Source organism: Homarus americanus, unplaced genomic scaffold (assembly GCF_018991925.1).
Source record: "Homarus americanus isolate GMGI-L3 unplaced genomic scaffold, GMGI_Hamer_2.0 scaffold36734, whole genome shotgun sequence".
In the NCBI taxonomy this organism is placed as follows: domain Eukaryota; kingdom Metazoa; phylum Arthropoda; class Malacostraca; order Decapoda; family Nephropidae; genus Homarus; species Homarus americanus.
In genome coordinates this window covers 7,206,796-7,226,022 of record NW_024733126.1, presented here as the reverse complement: position 1 = coordinate 7,226,022, position 19,227 = coordinate 7,206,796, and the positions used below count along the sequence as shown (strand labels likewise).

At 42.7% G+C, this 19,227-nt stretch overlaps 1 protein-coding gene across 6 annotated transcripts in view; it reads left to right on the top strand.

Moving 5' to 3' along the window:
- The window catches only part of LOC121869315 (Down syndrome cell adhesion molecule-like protein Dscam2), a 53,789-nt gene that overhangs the window by 7,992 nt on the left and 26,570 nt on the right, over window positions 1-19,227 (top strand). For all 6 annotated transcript variants that reach the window (XM_042370575.1, XM_042370574.1, XM_042370577.1 and 3 more), the window contains exons 2-6: window positions 14,307-14,805; window positions 15,067-15,151; window positions 16,197-16,341; window positions 16,442-16,593; window positions 18,977-19,115. In XM_042370575.1, the coding sequence (XP_042226509.1) occupies window positions 14,307-14,805; window positions 15,067-15,151; window positions 16,197-16,341; window positions 16,442-16,593; window positions 18,977-19,115 (1,020 nt within the window). The remainder of the gene's footprint in view (window positions 1-14,306; window positions 14,806-15,066; window positions 15,152-16,196; window positions 16,342-16,441; window positions 16,594-18,976; window positions 19,116-19,227) is intronic.

Genomic DNA, 19,227 nt, shown 5'->3' with positions numbered 1-19,227 from the left:
GAAACACGGTGAGAGGCCAGAACGAGAAGAACAATAGAGTAATAACGGAGGAGGACACAATAAAATAGTTGAACAAAACAAAGGCAGGTTGGAAGCGTACGGCCGCCCAACGAGAGAACAATGCAGGGAGGGGGAAGAAGACGGAGGACAGAATGCAAGGTAAATGATAACAAGGAGACGAGGATGAGACAATGGCGTGATAAGTACTTCAGTAGAGTTGACTTAACAGAGAAAGGGGAATAAATAAAAGGAACAGGAGAGAAGAATCGGAGAGAAACACGAGAAAGATAGAATACTGAGATAACTAATAATAATAATCACATGTATCTTACTTGTGTATGTGTGTATGGGTGTGTGTATAGTGCGTGTGGTGTATAGTCGTTAGGGCAGCCATGAGACGAGGGAATGTTATGGTGAAGACGGAGGTTAGGTTAGGTTAGCCATAAACATGTCAGCAACTGCTCTAAACTTTGTTATTGGTTGATACTGTCATATTACCTTCAGTGCAAATCCCCCCTGTCATCCACCGGGACTCTCCCAGGGACTATTACACATCGTTGTATAAACAGTGAATTAAAATCTGGCGTGTATCACTTTAACTGCCCCCAGCGCTCTCCTCTCTCAGCCTCTACCAATACGATAGGAAATGTATTATGTTAGACTGTATGATACATAATATATATCATAATACAGGTTACATTATAATACACACTACGTCATAACATAGGCTACATTATGATACACACTACGTCGTAACACAGGCTACATTATGATTCACACTACGTCGTAACACAGGCTACATTATGATACACACTACGTTGTAACACAGGCTACATTATGATACACACTACGTCGTAACACAGGCTACATTATGATACACACTACGTCATAACACAGTCAACATTATGATACACACTACGTCATAACACAGGCTACATTATGATACACACTACGTCATAACACAGGCTACATCATGATACACACTACGTCATAACACAGGCTACATTATGATACACACTACGTCGTAACACAGGCTACATTATGATACACACTACGTCATAACACAGGCTACATTATGATACGCACTACGTCATAACACAGGCTACATTATGATACACACTACGTCATAACACAGGCTATAATTAACATGTCACCTTAAGCTTTATGTCACACTCGCCAGCCACGTGAGTTTGTTTACAGTCACACAGCCTCGAACTATGGAACATGAACCCAAAATGTTTACCTGAACTCTGTGTTCGATTCTTCATCATCTGTAGATATATGTGGTGAGGAAATATAGAATGGAGACTAATATTATATACACTGCATCATTGGGTATAAAGAGACTCGCTGTGTACTTTTTATCGTCATATTTCCTCTCTACTATAGTACATAATATAAGTGTCGGCTGGATGAGGTCAGACGCCCTGGCCCAACTTCCTCCCCTCGCCAGTGTGAACCCTTGGCACCATCAGTATCATCTACGTGAGACTTAACATCGCGGCATTCCTTCCTCTCTCGTAGAGCGTCAGCTGGACAAGATCTGGCACTGGCACAATAGCAGCCTTCAAGAGTGTCAGCTGTGTGAGACGTGGCACCCCCAAGTGTGTGTGTGTGTGTGTGTGAGGGGTGGCGGCGTGGCAGGCCATCAGTCAATGGGTGCTGGGTCAGCAAGCTGATGTCCCGGAGGTAATGGAGGACGTCACAGCTTCCCTCCCCCACCGTCATCACACTCCTGATGCTGACGAAAAATACTCGACAGATTTAATGTTTTTTTTCAGCTCAAACACAGAGTTAATATTACGAGCATTGAATGGGTATGATTCTGTACTTTAGACATTTAAACAGATCTCCCGTGAAAACAGTGAAGGCACTATCATTATTCGGGGTAAAACCTGCACGAAAAATAGTGAAATATTTCGTTTTGAATGAGACTCGAATTTTAAAGAGTTACGATATGGTTCAATGGTCAGTTAGTGTTATTACTTATGGTTAGAGTTACCGCCACAGCAGTCCCTCGTTCACGCCTTGTTATAGTTTCTCTCTCTCTCTCTCTCTCTCTCTCTCTCTCTCTCTAACTAGATTAAACTTATAAAAAAATCTTCACTGGAGGAACAAAAGTGCCTTATGATGCCAGAGTTTTGTTAATTTAATTTTGTAAGTTCAGCAGGACCTGAACGTACACACACACACACACACACACACACACACACACACACACACACACACACACACACAGCCAAATTACTTTAAAATTATGTTTAAAACGAGAGAAAACTTAAAACCTCTGGCGAGACTAAACTTTCAAGGCTTAATTAAGTTACTTTTGCAGCCACAACACACACACACACACACACACACACACACACACACACAGTAAGAGAGAGAGAGAGAGAGAGAGAAAATCGAAATTTCCTCACAAAGTAGATTAAAATCACACACATAAAAAACCTGTAGCATGACCAAGCTTTGAGGAGTCCCCGAGGTCTTGTTTAGTTCAGGAGGAGGAGGAGGAGGGGGCACAGGAGGCGGGTCATCATCAACAGGCGGCGTCAACAAGGCGTGAACCCCCACAGCACACCACACCGACACTGCTACCACAAGTTTTAACGTCGCGTGAAATTTCCCGAGTGTGAAAATGTGCCCAACCCTTGCTAGCTGGCGTGGAGGTAAATATATTCATGAATTGTTACCAAGTCATCATCCTGGTGGGTGGGTCTCTCTCTCTCTCTCCCTCTCCCTCTCCCTCTCCCTCCCCCTCCCTCCCTCTCACACCCTCTCTCCCTCTCACACCCTCTCTCCCTCTCACAACCTTGTATTCCAATCCAGTCAGAAACTTGGCGTACAAAAAGTGTGCAGTAAAAGAGTGGGTGAACAATTTATGAAACTCGTGCGGGGAATATGGTGAATGTGATATGCTCTCTCTCTCTCTCTCTCTCTCTCTCTCTCTCTCTCTCTCTCTCTCTCTCTCTCTTTTATTATTTTCATTATTCTTCTCATTTTATTCTTTATGTTTCTTTTGTTTTCTTATTATTTTTCTTATTTTCTTTCTTTCTTTCTCTTCTTCTTCTGGTTCTTTTTTTTATTGTTATTGTTTATTCTTCTTATTCTTTCTTCTTATTCATTTTTATCTTTCTTTTCATTCTTTCTTTCATGGAGGAAAATGAGGCGAACGTGATGTAATTGTCTTCCCTTAAATTGCCTCTGTCTTCTCTTCCTTTGCTTCTTCCTGCCCCTCCTCCTCCTCCTCCCCCTTCTCCTTCCTCCTTCCTCCTTCCTCCTTCCTCCTCCTCTTCCTCTTCTTTTTCCTTCTTTCTCTTTCCTCCTCCTCTTCCTCCTCCTCCACACCCATTTCTTTTTCTCCTCCTCCTCCTCCAAGATGTCTTCTCCCACTCCTCCTCCTCCAACACCAATTTCTTTTTCTTTCCCTCTTCCTCCTTCCTCCTCCTCCAAGACATCTCCTCCTCCTCATATTGAGCACCACAGGATATGTGTCGGAGTCCTGGAGTTGGGTGTTAAGAGTCGAAAGTCAAATTAAAGCGAGCAGACAGAACAACCTCTCTCGGTGGCCAGATTGTCATGGCTAGGCTGTGTTGGCCAGGCTCTTGTGGCCAAGGTAGGGTGGCCAAGTTAGGGTGGCCAAGTTAGGGTGGCCAAGCTGCTGTGGCACTAACATCATTTACTTTTCTCCTCCTTCTCCCATACCGCCGTTTTTTTGTAGCGGAAACTGACAATATTTCTTTTGCTGGAAGTTACTGATAAGAGCTGTACAATATTTTTCCCCACGGTGTAGAAGTTTCCGAGGCATCGTGGCTGTATGTAGAGGCAACTGATGAACGAGTTAAAGAGTAATATTAGTGTGTAGTCAGGTGGTGGTAAACAATATTCAATTTAAAAGCAAAATATATATACTAAGAAAGTGTAAAAAAAATAACGTCTGTATATGGAAACATTCATAAACATTCGTGCATATTTATATACATTTACTTATATTTTCACACACGTATGAATTATTTTACCCAAGTTCTTTCTGGAGGACGACAAGAGACGCGTTGAAATGTCTCAAGAGTGTAGCTGAGGTAGCCTGGGGTTGGCGTGGCGGGCGAGAGTAATGCGGGTAATGACGCCTTTGTCTTAGTCTCGCCGACTCACGGGTTGTTTGCATAATACTTGATGAGGGAATTTTGTGTTGTCCCTCAACTGACGATGTCGGGGGCTGAATGATGAGGCAGGGGATTGAGGGCTGGAATGAAGGGGACTGGTAGGATGGAGGGGGCCGGCAGGGTGGAGTGGGCTGGCAGGGTGGAGGGGGGCTGTGGTCAGTATTTGATCCTCTAGTTGCGTCAGTAGCTTTATACATACTTGCTTCTACAACTCAGTCACTCACTCTCCCACTGACGGAACCTACTTAATCCATAAAATATAACATTCTTAAATTCAATTGAACTAAAGTCAACAAAAGTTTATATAAAAAAAAATAAAATAAATAGCTACACCAGCACGTCATTGGATCCTTCATACGTGACTGTCGTGTAAAACATCCATCATCAGTGTTGCCAGATCCCGCTCTTAACTCTGACAACAAGTGATGATATCTTCGTTCAACTCATAACCCCTTAAACCCATTAACTTCAAACTAACACACCTAACCTAACCTAACCTAACCTAACACATCAACAGTCTTCAAGAGGTAGAGAAGGGGACGCCATGACCCCATATATTTCATTTTCAGGAGTTGTTTGTAATGCAGCGCCCTAACTTATTATACACAGTCACCGAACAACACACACTCATATCCTCCTTATACACTCATATCCTCCTCATACACTCATATCCTCCTCATACACTCATATCCTCCTCATACAACACATGTTACACCGGCAGACAGCCACGTATGCTAGGACACCCTCACACCGCCAACTCCTCCTCCACCTGCAGAAGTTTCTCCCAAGTCTCCTCTAAACTTCCTTGATGGAGACAATGGTGCTGACTTAAATTTGTACAGACGAGTAGAAGTTGGGCTTTTGTTATGCCTGTAGCCTCGATGTTGGGGGCAGCTGCTAGAGTCCCGGCAGGAGGAGGGGGGAGGAGGGGGGTGTGGAGAGGGAGTCAGGGGGTGTAGGATAGGAGGTGAGCTTGGTGGTAGTGGAGGTGATAGGAAGAGGGAACAAGAGGAAAAAAGAAAAAGGATGAAATGGAGAAAGTGATAATGAATTTGAGTGGAAGAAGCGCTGACACCAAGATATCGCTCCACATTACTCCCATCTTGTCACTAGTCTGAATGGTCACAGAGGAGCGAGGGGTGGTGAGAGAAGGAGAGAACAGCGAGAGAAGAGACGTGTTGAGGACAAGAGCGGCGAGCAAGAGAGAAGAAGGAAGAGGGAGAGAGAGAGAGAGAATTTATGGGAATAAGAAGAGAAGATGAGAATGAGTGGTTTTGAGAATCATGTGTCCTCTCCACAATGTTGTCACTGCTGAAAGGGAACCGATATTGAGACCATCCCGACGAGCGCCTTCACTGATCAATACCTCACTATGGAACCTGGGAACCCGCCTCGTCTTGGGATGTCCTTCAGGCTACGATTCTCGGAAGTTCGTAGGATACAGTTTTGCTTTCTTATCTAGAGATGTAATAAAATCTTTGAGGAGATAAGATAGATATGTACGTTATACTAGATATGTTTTTTAAGTATCTAGATTTAAGTCAGTGGATAAACCCAAATTATGGATATTAGATAATCCTGACCCTGATAAAGATTACTTCATCCTCTGACATCGTCGTCACCCATGATGATTTTTCACACACAAGACGATAGCGATGTTGTTCTGAGGCAGATTATGCACCCAGTGACCCAGTACCGCTGTGGCCATGACCAAATATTTCAGTTATGGACCAGTATGTGTGTAGCCATAGCCTTGTTACTTATATACTCTCGCTTAACACCACTGAACAATATACGAGTGTCGTTCCAGAAGCCAAGGACTCCGGAATCCAGAGAAAAGTGCGTTATTGGCGTTAATGAATTAAATTAATCAGTTGGTAATGATGATATTCTTTAGTGTAATAAATTTGATAATCTGACAGAAATGCTAATGACGAGGGGTAGTATAGACGATAGCCAAGTGAATGTAGAGGTGTTGACGATCCCCACAAGTTACGGACGATACTCGACTGTGTGTGAAGAGTAAAGTAATGTTTACAATACGACGCTGAAATATGTATACAAATTTGCATAGATAAGAGAAAAATATGAGTGTTTCATATTACAAGTCGTTCACTATAGATAAAATACATTACTTCGATAAATTTAAAATGTTTTGCAGTTTATTTCATAACTCAAGTTGGTTCTACGTAAACACGATGTCTTAACTGTCATTAGCATGTCTTGTTGCCTTGAGGTGTGATGTTCTTCTATAGTTCTTCAGTGGTTCTTGGTCCAAGATGTTGTTGATTGAATTCTTTTGCAACTGATCGCACCAAAATTGACCACTACTTCAGTATATATCCACTCATGGTAACAGTTCGTGGGCTGGGTTTGCCTCCGCTGGGATGAAGTTTTAACTACAAATTCCAAGATTCACCGACGCTCTCTATTGTTGTCCCGTGTAATTACGAGGAAGCTAAGAAATATATACCACCAACCAGCACTCCACGGGGACTTGTTTTCTGTGTGTGGAGAGTTGAAACTGAGGACGTGAAAAAAAAATATGTTTGCGTCATCATGGGTCCACAGAGCCCACACCAGGAAGCAATGGGCCCCAGAAGAAGATAATAGTGGTTTCGGAACTAGATTTTTAACTCTTCTTACTGTATAAGTTTCCCGGTAACTGAGCATGAGAGACGGTCCAGTTTGGGTGAGTGTTTGTCCGTCTCCTCTGTACTGGAGCTGAAATATACCAGATAGCACATTCTCTCTTCCTCACATTCATACATTCTCACATTCTTACATTCTTACATTCTCACATTCCTGCATTCTCACATTCTCACATTCTTACATCTTTACATTCTTACGTTCTCACATTCTCACATGCTCACATTCTCACATTCTCACATTCTTACATCCTCACATATCTCTTAAATAACTTCTTACCTGTATTAAAACCCTAATGACAGATTTAGTTCAAATATGAAAAATAATTAAAATACTGTTTCATAATATATCACTTTATTGACCCAAGAGAACTACGTTGTTAATAATGCTCTTATGTCAGTGTTTATGAAGGTCAAAACTCACACACACACACACACACACACTTCATGCCAGGTATGACGCAATGCTGACTCGTGTTGCCTCTACTGTGTGTGTGGTGAGTGGACGCAACTGAGTGAGGGAGGTTATGAAGGTGTGACGCGAGTAATCTCTCTCTCTCTCTCTCTCTCTCTCTCTCTCTCTCTCTCTCTCTCCGTGTTCATTTTTTCCCTACTCAGGCGCACACTTTCCCTCTCTCATCTCTTCTCAGACAATGCTTTCAGAAAATCTTCTTTCATATTTTCCCAGATTTATTATTTTTCCTCATATTTTTTTCTCCCGCCCAATCTTGCTCCTGTCTCCCATCTCATTTAATGTCCTTTTCTGTGTTCTAACCTTTATCATTCTCTCTTTTATCTTTCATTTTCACTTAATTCACTTTTTGTTTTCTGCACTTTGCTCCTGTGCGCATCTCATCCTCCCCATGTTTGTTAAGACAACACTGGGATATATAAACATTTGAGCATCTCACTCTATTCATCTCTTCTTGGTAGAGTTTGTTTAGCAGTGTCACCGTTCTTTGCCTCTATTCCCGGATTTTTTTTTTTTTAGTCATGTCAAAACACTTTTATTTTTAGTTGTATTGGGACCCCATCACCCATCTCTAAATATTTTCAGTAGTATCAATAATCCTTCGTGTCAAAATATCCTTAAGAGTGTTTGGATTTTTTCAGTTGTATGAAGTCTTTCTCTCAGTTGTATCAAGACGCCCATCTTTCAGTGGTATTTCGACCCCTTGTGAATGTTGATGAAGTGACGGAGATGATATAACTCTACGGACATACCAACCCACGTTTAACTAACTCTTGCTTCTTTTTTTGTCTCTCTCTCTCTGTTTAATTTAAAGCTAGTTTTTTTTATTATATCTCATAGTTTTTCCCCACAAATCATTTTAACAAGTGTTTATATTATACGAATATTTTATGTACACACATTTTAATATTAATATATTTCCAAATCTACGAAAAGAGTTTTGTTATTTTCATGTCGTGATCATAATGAGTGAAGAAATAAAACGTTTGAGAGATAGAAGAGATAAAAGGTTGAGACCCCACGCTCTCTCCTCTACCAACCAGAGAGACATTTGGGTTATTGAATTTCTGTTTCGGTTTGTTTATGCCATATTTGGTGGCGAGTTGTACGTGTTTTCCCGCGACTGACGAGATTGAGGAGACTGTGGACGCCTCCCTCACGCCTCAGAAAACAATGTCGAGGAATGCTGCGAGATTTGTATCAGACGTTACCGTGAAATGTTGGTTTGAGTTGTAGCTGTAGTGTTTGTTTATGGTGGAACCTTAGTGGTCAAGATTCTCAAACGTTCTTACCTGAAATTTCCTCTTCTTTCACCCCTCATCCCTTCCCTCTCACCCTCCTCACCCCCCAGGAAGCAAAATACTGAGAGGAGGGGGGGGAGGTTTCAGGGAGATTTATATCAGATTTGAACGTGAAATGTTAGCCCCGTGGTGTTGGTATAGTTTATGTGAGGGCCTGGGTCGGGAGCTTCACTTATTTGAGGATTATTTTCTTGCCCCGAGATTCTCAAAGACTCACAGCTCAGTTTCACTTTTCTTGCATAAATTTTGGGGGAGAGATATTGATGACACTGTATCTACCATTAGTACAGTTACAGGAGAGATAGTTACAGGATATATTGAGAACTGTATCTACCATGAGTACAAATACATATGACTACAGAGCTACAGGAATCATAGTTCTTTTGTATTTAAGTAATGAGTCAGGATTACCATAGGTTCCTGACTCTGACTCTCCCCCTGAGCACATCTTAAATAGCTCAGTCCAGTCACCACAAGATAACATACAGAACAAAAACAAAACAAAGACGTCTACTGAAGCCACACAAAGACTTCTCTAATTAGAAGCTCATCTTTCATCCCCAGTTACGGAAAAACAATTAAACAGGAGAGTCTTTGTGGAAAATACGACTCTAGGTTTTTCAAAGGTTAATTCATGTTTTCCTCTTGGCGGTTGGGGAGGGCGTGTCGATACCACCTTACACCACGTCCAGTTAAGTAGAGAATTTAACATAATATAAACCTTTTGAGTGTCTTTAACTGTGGCTTACTGAGGAATTCACGGCAGAAAATGTACAAGTGTAATGAATTCTTACTTTTTGTGAATAGGAGGTTAGGTTAGGTTAGGTTAGGTTAGGTTAGGTTAGGTTATGAAGGAGTTGTGTACTTTAAGATCCAAAGCGGGGGCCACGGCAGGCAAGAGGCTGGTGAACGTGCGTCTGGCGTAACATCCATAAGCATGTTATTGAAATGGTAGAGAGAAATTCTAGGTGCAGGTGTGGAGCCTCTCTCTCTCTCTCTCTCTCTCTCTGCTACTCCCATTCCCTCTTTGTTTCTTTCATTTCCTCCTCTGACTTTATCGTTCCCTTCCCCTCCACATTTTCTTTTTTCTTCTTTCTTCTTTTTTTTTCAATTTTCATCTCTTTCGTCCTCATCCGACCCTTCCTCTTTTTTTTGTTCTCTTTTACGCTATTTGTTTTTACTACTACTACTATTACTGCTATTACTTCTGCTATTACTGCCCTTTTCTATTTTCAGCCCTTCTTTACCCCCGTGTGTATCTCTCTCTCTCTCTCTCTCTACACACACAAAAAACAGAAACCAGCCCCTCTACCACTACCACTATCCACCATCACTACTACCACCACTACCACTGTCCACCACCACTATTACTATTATCTACCACCACCACCACTACCACTGACCACCACCACCACCACCACCACCACCACCACTACCACTGACCACCACCACCACCATCATTTTGTCACTAATAACACACTATAACAAACAACCTATCGTAAAGAACCATCATGAACGTTATTTCCTCTTGGCCAATATTCGTGTTTTGAGGTGTGATGGCTTGAGTCGTGGCCGCCGTTTTAGTTATTTATATAAAACGAAGAACCATTGTGGTGGACCAAATAGACCGCCTCCCTCCCACCCTCTGAAAACAATACAAGATGGACCAATCATAAAAACGACCTATAAACTTGTTTCCTTTTTAGGGGGAATATTCGTCTTGTGGAATTAGATTGGTGGTGCTCGAGGCAACGTCTTGTTTGTAAAAAGAATATTTCAGAAAACAAAGGACGATCGCCTCCCGTCCACGTCATGCTCGCATGCTCCTATAAAAATCTCAAGGCTGACATTTTGAAGAGTTCGTACAACACAAAGGTGGCGGTGGGTCTGAGTATTGTGGAAATTGTGTAAAACCTAAAGATAACTGTTCACTATTGTTATGGGGGAAAATTAATTTAAAATTTCTCTAAGGTTCCTGACCCGGAAACTCTAATTACAAGGAACTGGCAACTGCACAGCCCTGGCAGAGTCAACACAGCCAGCCTTAATAAAACTTTTCTTGAGATATAAACAAGTTTTAAAAAGTTTTCAATAAGGCGACTGTGAATCTTCAGTTTCAGTGATGAATACATATGTGCAAAGTTAAAGTGGATCTCGGTCGTTTGCTTACAAACTTGAATGAAAAGCAGTAAAGATATTTTCTCTTGAGAAACCACAGTCCAGGAGACGAAAATATGTGTAGAGTTGGCGAGTTGTAGGACGACCTCCAGTGGTGGTGGATCACCTCACTGTAGTGGTGGATCACCTCACTGTAGTGGTGGATCACCTCACTGTAGTGGTGGATCACCTCACTGTAGTGGTGGATCACCTCACTGTAGTGGTGGATCACCTCACTGTAGTGGTGGATCACCTCACTGTAGTGGTGGATCACCTCACTGTAGTGGTGGATCACCTCACTGTAGTGTTGGATCACCTCACTGTAATGGTGGATCACCTCACTGTAGTGGTGGATCACCTCACTGTAGTGTTGGATCATCTCACTGTAGTGGTGGTAGTGGTGGATCACCTCACTGTAGTGGTGGATCACCTCACTGTAGTAGTGGTGGATCACCAGTGGTGGATCACCTCACTGTAGTGGTGGATCACCTCACTGTAGTGGTGGATCACCTCACTGTAGTGGTGGATCACCTCACTGTAGTGGTGGATCACCTCACTGTAGTGGTGGATCACCTCACTGTAGTGGTGGATCACCTCACTGTAGTGGTGGATCACCTCACTGTAGTGGTGGATCACCTCACTGTAGTGTTGGATCACCTCACTGTAATGGTGGATCACCTCACTGTAGTGGTGGATCACCTCACTGTAGTGTTGGATCATCTCACTGTAGTGGTGGATCACTACAGCTTATTTCACCTAAAGATTAACCTAACCTAACCTCCCCAAGTAGTGTTAGGGTAATTAATCTGTCGGTGAAATAAGCTTGGGTAGAGGATCTTCAGGTGAACTCAAGGAAATATGATAACGTTGCTCTTAATGCGGTAAAAACTAATTATTACCTTTATTAAGTATTGCTCATAAGCTACATCTGTGCTCCTCAGTCCAAAAGTTACCTCCGTCAGTATGTCAGGAAGGATATTCATAGAGCTGACTGATGCAACTCAAACATGACGATGATGATGTAGCGGCAAGGTTCACAAGTGTGTTTATTAGTAAGATATTATTTCCACCGTGTAAATAAATGAGGAGGTTAATTTTCCTAGTATAAATATTACCTCTATGCATGTATAATATTTATTTTCTTTTATTTTTGGAGGCTAATTTAGTCAGTCGTTTCGTTAAAAAAATAAATAAAAATAAAATGGATGGAAGGGCAAACTTATCTATCCGTTCGTTCGCTCAAGTCATGTCGCTTCCCGTCTTATCTGCCTTCATCACCTTATTATCAAGGCTTCTAAAACTGTCCAGTAATATTCTAGATGGATGGTCGATGTTGATAGTGTAACTTGGTGTCATATTGGGTAATGTTAAGAGGATTAAGCCGGGGTTTATATACAACTTGTACAAACACTATTTTTACAGGTGTACGTATACCTCCGTGTTGACTTTGGTATCTGTAAACACAACTCTTAGTAGGGAAGTTAAGCTGTCTCTTTCATTTTCTCTATCTTTCTCTCGCTTCTCTCTCTCTCTCTCTCTCTCTCTCTCACTTCTCCAAACACTGATTCCTGATTTATTTTGTTACGTCATTTTAGAAGGCTAATAAATAATTAACTTTATAACTCTACCTTTACTTAGACTCTATTTTAACTCTAACTCTACTTTAACTCTCCTCTAACTCTACTTTAACTATTCTTTAACTCTACTTTAACTCTACTATTGGACACAGCCTCTACCGTGTGTCTCAAAGGGGAGTGTGGTAGCAGAGAAAACATAGGCTTGTTGAGGATGGAATTCCCTTCGTTCTCTTGTGTTTCCTCTCCTACACCACACACTCCCACTATCACCTCCTCCATCAAACGTTGTTATTCTTTCCTCCCTTAGTTGAGTATGGTGTTTCCCCCTCCTTCAACGTATCTCCTCTTTCCTTCACACAATACCACAGAATCCTTCCCTGTCTAGAACTCCTTGTTATCCAGAACTCTCTCTCTCTCTCTCTCTCTCTCTCTCTCTCTCTCTCTCGTTAATATGATAATCGAAAATGCATTACTTAGGGGCCTTTTTTTTATGCCTTTGAAATGTAACATAATTTCCTTTCAGTGGTAAAAGGGTAATATCTGTCTGGTTGGGGTGACTGACTGACTGACTGACTGACTGACTGACTAAATAAGTGAGTCTATACCTCAGAATAATGCCGTGCCTGACCAGTAACTGTCCATCAAGAATGTATATATGAATCATAGTTACTGTACCCTGACAATAGAGGACAGAATGATGAGAGTGAGTGAGGAGATGACAGGTGAGGTGACGTGACAGGTGAGGAAGGTGACAGGTGAGGGGAGATGACAGGTGATGGGAGATGACAGGTGAGGGGAAATGACAGGTGAGGTGACGTGACAGGTGAGGGAAGGTGACAGGTAAGGGGAGGTGACAGGTGAGGGCCAGGACGGGCATATCAACTCCCCGCGGCTTTGTCTTGGCTCAAACTCTTGACAAAATCCAATTACCGAGAATGAGGGAGGAGAATTGCTGGCTGGCAAACTCTTGTGTTGATGGTAATTCAATAAAACCCCTGAGGGCTCGCTTCCTCCTGTGACGAGCCTCTGTTGGTTCTCTGTTGATGTTCTGTTGCTCGGCGACTGTTGATCTTCTGCTCCACGACGACTGTTAGTCTTCTGTTGATGCTCTATGCCTACTTTGTTGCTCGACTACTGTTGGGATTCTGTTTTTCGACGACTGTTGATGCATTTTAACTGCTCTGTTACTCGACAATTAATGCTGCTCTGTTACCTGACTGTGGTTGGTCTTCTGTTGATCATGGCTGCCACAAACACTCATAGCTACGAAATCAAAACCAGTGTCCGAATTCCCACACGTCAGTAGGCTAAGTTAACACCTCTTCTTAACTGGTGCTGTGAGAACTTATCTTTCACTCACACAATCATGGCGAAGAAATTATTCCAACACTACAGTAACCAAATGCCTTCTCTTCCTAATTAAAGCAATTTGATGCTAATGGTAATTCTAGACTTTGAAATAGTGTTTTGGTAATGGGTATAAGAGAGTAATAGAGGATATAAGTCTCTCTTTTACTATAGCGACGATGTTCACTAGATTAAGGGTTTATACTAAGTAGTAATAAGAGATTACTTCAAGTTACAGTAGAGTTTTAATGGACTTTCGACGTTAATTAGTCCCTTTTTGTCCCTGTGTTGTTAAGTGAGTGAGGTAAGTTTACAGATGAAGAGCTGGAGGGTGGAAAATTTTAACTTACGAATCTTGGAGTATAAACGCCCAGAATTTTGAGGAGTCGAAATGTCACAGAGCTGAATGATTCTTACGTTGTCTTTCATAAACAATATTGTGTAAGTCTCAAGTTATTTAATGTTGTGTTTATCTATTCATATTTAACTTTTTAGTATATTTTGTTTACTTGTTATTGCGTATTTACGGTAATTATAAACGTACCTGTTCTCTTACTTGTCTAACGTCATATAGATTCAGAAAGATCGTTTTATAATAAGATTTTCTTCCTTATTAATGACTCTGATTATTCCTTCGACAGATGGCAGCACTACGACCCCAGGACTGATGGAGGATCACTCGCTACTGCTCCCAACGAAGCTGACAGGACTGCAGTAGGTATCTCTCCTGACGACGATGCAAGAGCTAGAGAGAGTGGCGTTACCAAGGTTACTTCTGGGGAACATACCTCCACATCTGGTGTACATGATGCCCCTACTGTAGACGTTCTCGCTCCTGACGATGGTGTTGGAGGGCGTGACATCATCTCTCAGGTCACAGCTACTGAAGGGGGCACTGCTGAGGAAACAGACAGTGCTCGCCCCGAAGATATTGGCGCCCTGGGTGTAGAAGCGGAGACAGAAGTTGGCGCAGAAGGAGACGGCGAGGTTCTTGAGGCTGCTGCTGCTGATGATGATGATGATGATGTTGATAATTATGATGATGATGATGATGATGATGATGATGGACCAGCCAACCAAGGGCACCAAGAGCTAGGTCAACACCACCTGTTGAGCCACCACCTAGAATATTATCCCCAGGTACTGCCTCTTTCTTTCTTTCTTTCTTCCTCTACAGATAAGAACCAAGATGATCATTTTTAAGGATACAACTCACAGAAGGTAACGTTAAATATAAATGACCTTACCACCATCTTCAGTATTCCAATCTTAGAACTAAGCATCACACGTCACTCCACATGATACAGAAACTATCACATTAGGTACAAGGAGCCTCAACTGTAACTCTGGATGGTAGGGTTGTTTTTTCTAACACGGTTTTAAGGTAATTTTTACTTGCAGGAGACGCAGGCGGAGGGAGTGAACGTCTTAGGTGGTCGGCGGCGTGCGTCCAGAGACTTAGGCCTTAACCCTTATTCTCGACCAGGTAAGGCTTCTGTATATATGTGGTAACTAATAATTGATGTGGTATTGTTTATGTTAAGTAAGGTTATGCTACATGGCACTAGTGAGTGTCACCCCTAGATGATTGACTGAGAGCTGGGGTATAGTTACTGTGTGTGTGATTCCCGTTTTCTGAGTTTCCAAAGACAGAGACCAGGTGGAGAATTAGCGTGAGAGTGAGATATATATAGCATAAGAGAGAGAGAGAGAGAGAGAGAGAGAGAGAGTGCGTGGGTACATGGGTGTGGGTGTGTGTGTGTGTGTGTGTGCGCGTGTGTGTGTGTGTGTGGGTGGATGCGTGGGTGGGTGCGTGCGTGCTACAAGAGAGAGAGACGCTCCTTGAAACAGCACAGAAAAAGACTGATATTTATTACATTATTCTCAGGAGGGGAAGAACCACATGGAGACTTGACTTGGCGTAAAAAGTATTTTATTTTGAGCTTGTAGGTGGGGAGGAGGGAGAGTTCTTTATAACTTCAACTATAACATAAGAACAAAGTCAACAAGAGAACTTATAGTTTGCATATCACAATAACACAACAGTAAAATCTTTGCCATTTCTGTCGTTGTAAGAATTAATACACATTAACATATACCGTACATAAGAGCACACAGACATATTGCATCTCCTAACTCAACACAACACACACACACGAGTAACACCGTTCAAGACTATGTTATTCTGCAGCCTTGATTTCATTTCTCATATTCTATCATTCATTAATCTTCAGTTTCTGTTTCACTTAATACAAATACCTAAACCTCGAATAATTACAAAATGGTTAAAAAGAATTCTAATCCACTGTTAACTTCAAAATTGTCATAATGGAGAATTCTTGGAGACCATCACGTGACGTAGTGCCAGTCATACATTATATAAACAAAACAATATGGGTTATGACGTAACTTCCGACCGTCTAGGAGTACACAGAGATCACGCGAAATTTAGCCCCCCAGTTTGATTCACTTTATGATGAACAACCCTAACCTAACCTAACCACACCACCCACTCTCTCCCCCGCCCACAGACTCGGTGCCTCAGCTGCGGTACACGCCCATTGAGCAGACGGTGTCCCCGGGGTCACCTGTATCCCTCAAGTGCTCGGCCGTGGGCACCCCTGCACCTGTTATCACCTGGACCCGCGATCACCAGCCTCTCCTGCCCTCCCTCAGGTAGGTCACCAGCCCCTCCTATCCTTCTTCAGATCACCACGAGGACCTCCTAACGTCTCCCCGTCTCTCAACAGTCTCTCAGCTGTCTCCTCCCCAACAGGACGAATGTGGGGAGCTTCAGGGCGGCGCTGGGGGAGGTGGTGAGCCAAGTGAACCTGAGCTCGGTGACGGGGCGGGAGGGCGGCCTCTACACCTGCACCGCCTCCAACACCCACGGCTCCGTCTCCCACTCCGCCAGGCTCAACGTCTACGGTAACCCACCTCACACGTTGTCATACTTTAACTAAATAACACGTGAACTCCTGGCATGACTCTCGTTAAACTAATCAATATTAATACTTTTCTCACCAGCCGAGTAGAAATAACTATCAGAGGTAAGGCATGAGTTATGGGGGTGGGGAGGGGGGATAGAGGCAAGCAGCTGACCAAACCACAGATAAGAAACCACCAACTCATACCTGTCGGGTTGGCAGTCCAGAACATCGCTCATTAAGCTACTGTACGCGGCAAAAATGTTCTCTTTACCAGTACATTAATCAGGCATTACTGTCAAGCTAAAATGAAGGTTAAAAATCATTCCAATCTTTTAAAACTTGTCGTAAATAGAGTTTTATTAATTATTCCCAGTTGTGGTGTCTGGTGGCCTCTCTCTCTCTCTCTCTCTCTCTCTCTCTCTCGTCTTATCAATGAAGTGTTTTCTGCTCACCCTGTATAGTGTTAGCCCCGCCCCCAGTGCCTATTGTCCCTCCTAGTGTGTATTTGCTCAACACAACGTAGACCCCAACGAAATATATACAGTATTTTTAGCGCGTCCCATAGTGAAGTATATTGTTACATTAATTGGGGAAAAAAACTCGAACCATCAGCTTGCTTTTGTGTGCTAATTGTGTGGTGACAAGATAACAACGACCACATATTTTGAGCCTTATAAATGATCACATTCACACACTACACACTGGTCGCCATTGTGCCTCGATTTTTTTTTTTTTTTTAGTCCCAGTGAATGAAACATTATTTTTATGATTTAATAATAGCCCGGCTACTATCATCATCATCATCATCATCTTCATCATCTCCATCATTATTATCATCATCATCATGGGTGTTTCCTAGTGATGGTAAGGCTTTAGTTGTTTGTTAAATCTCTATCTCTCTCTCTCTCTCTCTCTCTCTCTCTCTCTCTCTCGACGCTAATGTTTTCCTCCGTGTATTTTTTTTTTATTCACCTGGGGACAAGACAATATATAGTCTCGGTGATAGTTTGACGCCATCAGCTTCCTGTTTTATAATGTAACTTAACTGAGCCTCATGGATGAAGTAAATTATTATTGTAAGAACTTTGATCATTTTTATCTTGTTGATTTAATACCAGTTAAGAGCACATCATTATCACCTAACACACTTTTCTGGTCACTCAATCAGAAAAATCACAGTACAAGTTAACTCATTAGAAGTGTTTAATACTGAGTAATGTCTTCAATATTATCTAGAGTCTTTGAGAATATTACCATTAGTCAGGGTTGATATTATATTTTTGCTGATAAAAAAAAATTAATTATCTTTGAGAATTAATTGGATAGTGTGGGAATATTTGGAGCCGTGAGCGTGAATCAGTCATTACCTCAGCACAGAACACGGTAGAGAGGCGGAAATAATTAACAGTTAGTAGATGTGTCGGAGATGTAGCGATAAATCGTTAATTACAACCTGGAAATAATAGATGAGGGGGTGTGGATTGAGCGATGGTGGTGGTGGCGGTGGTGGTGATGTTGGTGGTGATAGTGGTGAGGATGGTGTTGGTCTGTGATGATGTTGGTGGTGGTAATAATGATGCTAGTGGTGGTGTGATAATGGTGGTACTGGTGGTTGTGGTGTTGGTGGTGGTGATAGCTGTTGTGGTGTTGGTGGTGGTGGTACTGGTGGTGGTGGTACTGGTGGTGGTGGTGATAGTTGTTGTGGTGGTGGTACAACTATATCCCCACTCCCTTGGCTCATACCACTCACCAATATCACCACTCATATACTCACCACCATTGTATTATAACATGAGGTATTGCCATAGGTGTGAACTGAAGGCCTGATGACACTCTTAAGATAAATGAGTATAAAAGTATGACACAGAGTAGTACACATGTTCCTTGTAGAGTCGCACACTGTTCTTCCTCACCCCATTTTAGTCCAAATTAATTCAACACCTTACCATCATCCTCCCCCCCCTCACACACACACATCATCACCACATCACCCATCACCCCCACCATCCCCCACACACACATCACTGTCTGCCACCTTCCTCACACAGCCATCACTACACACATCACCCCACATCCCCACCCCCACACACACATCACTACAGCACTCACCACCACCCCCCACACACACACACACACACACATCACCTCATCATCACCCTCACGACACACACACACATCATCACTCACCATCACCTCCTCACACACATCACTACATCACCTCACCATCACCCCCTCACACACACACATCACTACATCACCTCACCATCACCCCCCCCTCACACACACACATCACTACATCACCTCACCATCACCCCACGGGTCTACTCTCTCCTCCCCCCACATATTCACAGCACTATATCACCTCGCTATCGCTCCCTCAGGTCCGCCCTTCATACGAGCGATGGCCAACGTGACGGGGGTGTCTGGGGAGGACATAAACCTCTGGTGTCCTGCAGGAGGCTATCCGACGCCCACCGTCACCTGGAGGAGAGACGGCCACACCCTCCCCACCTCCCACAGGTGAGTGAATTTTACTTGATGACGGCAGGTGTAGATCCTGTACTAGACTTTATTTTTGTCGAATTAATTCACTTGTTCTTCTCTGTTATCATTGTTAATTCACGCACGGAAT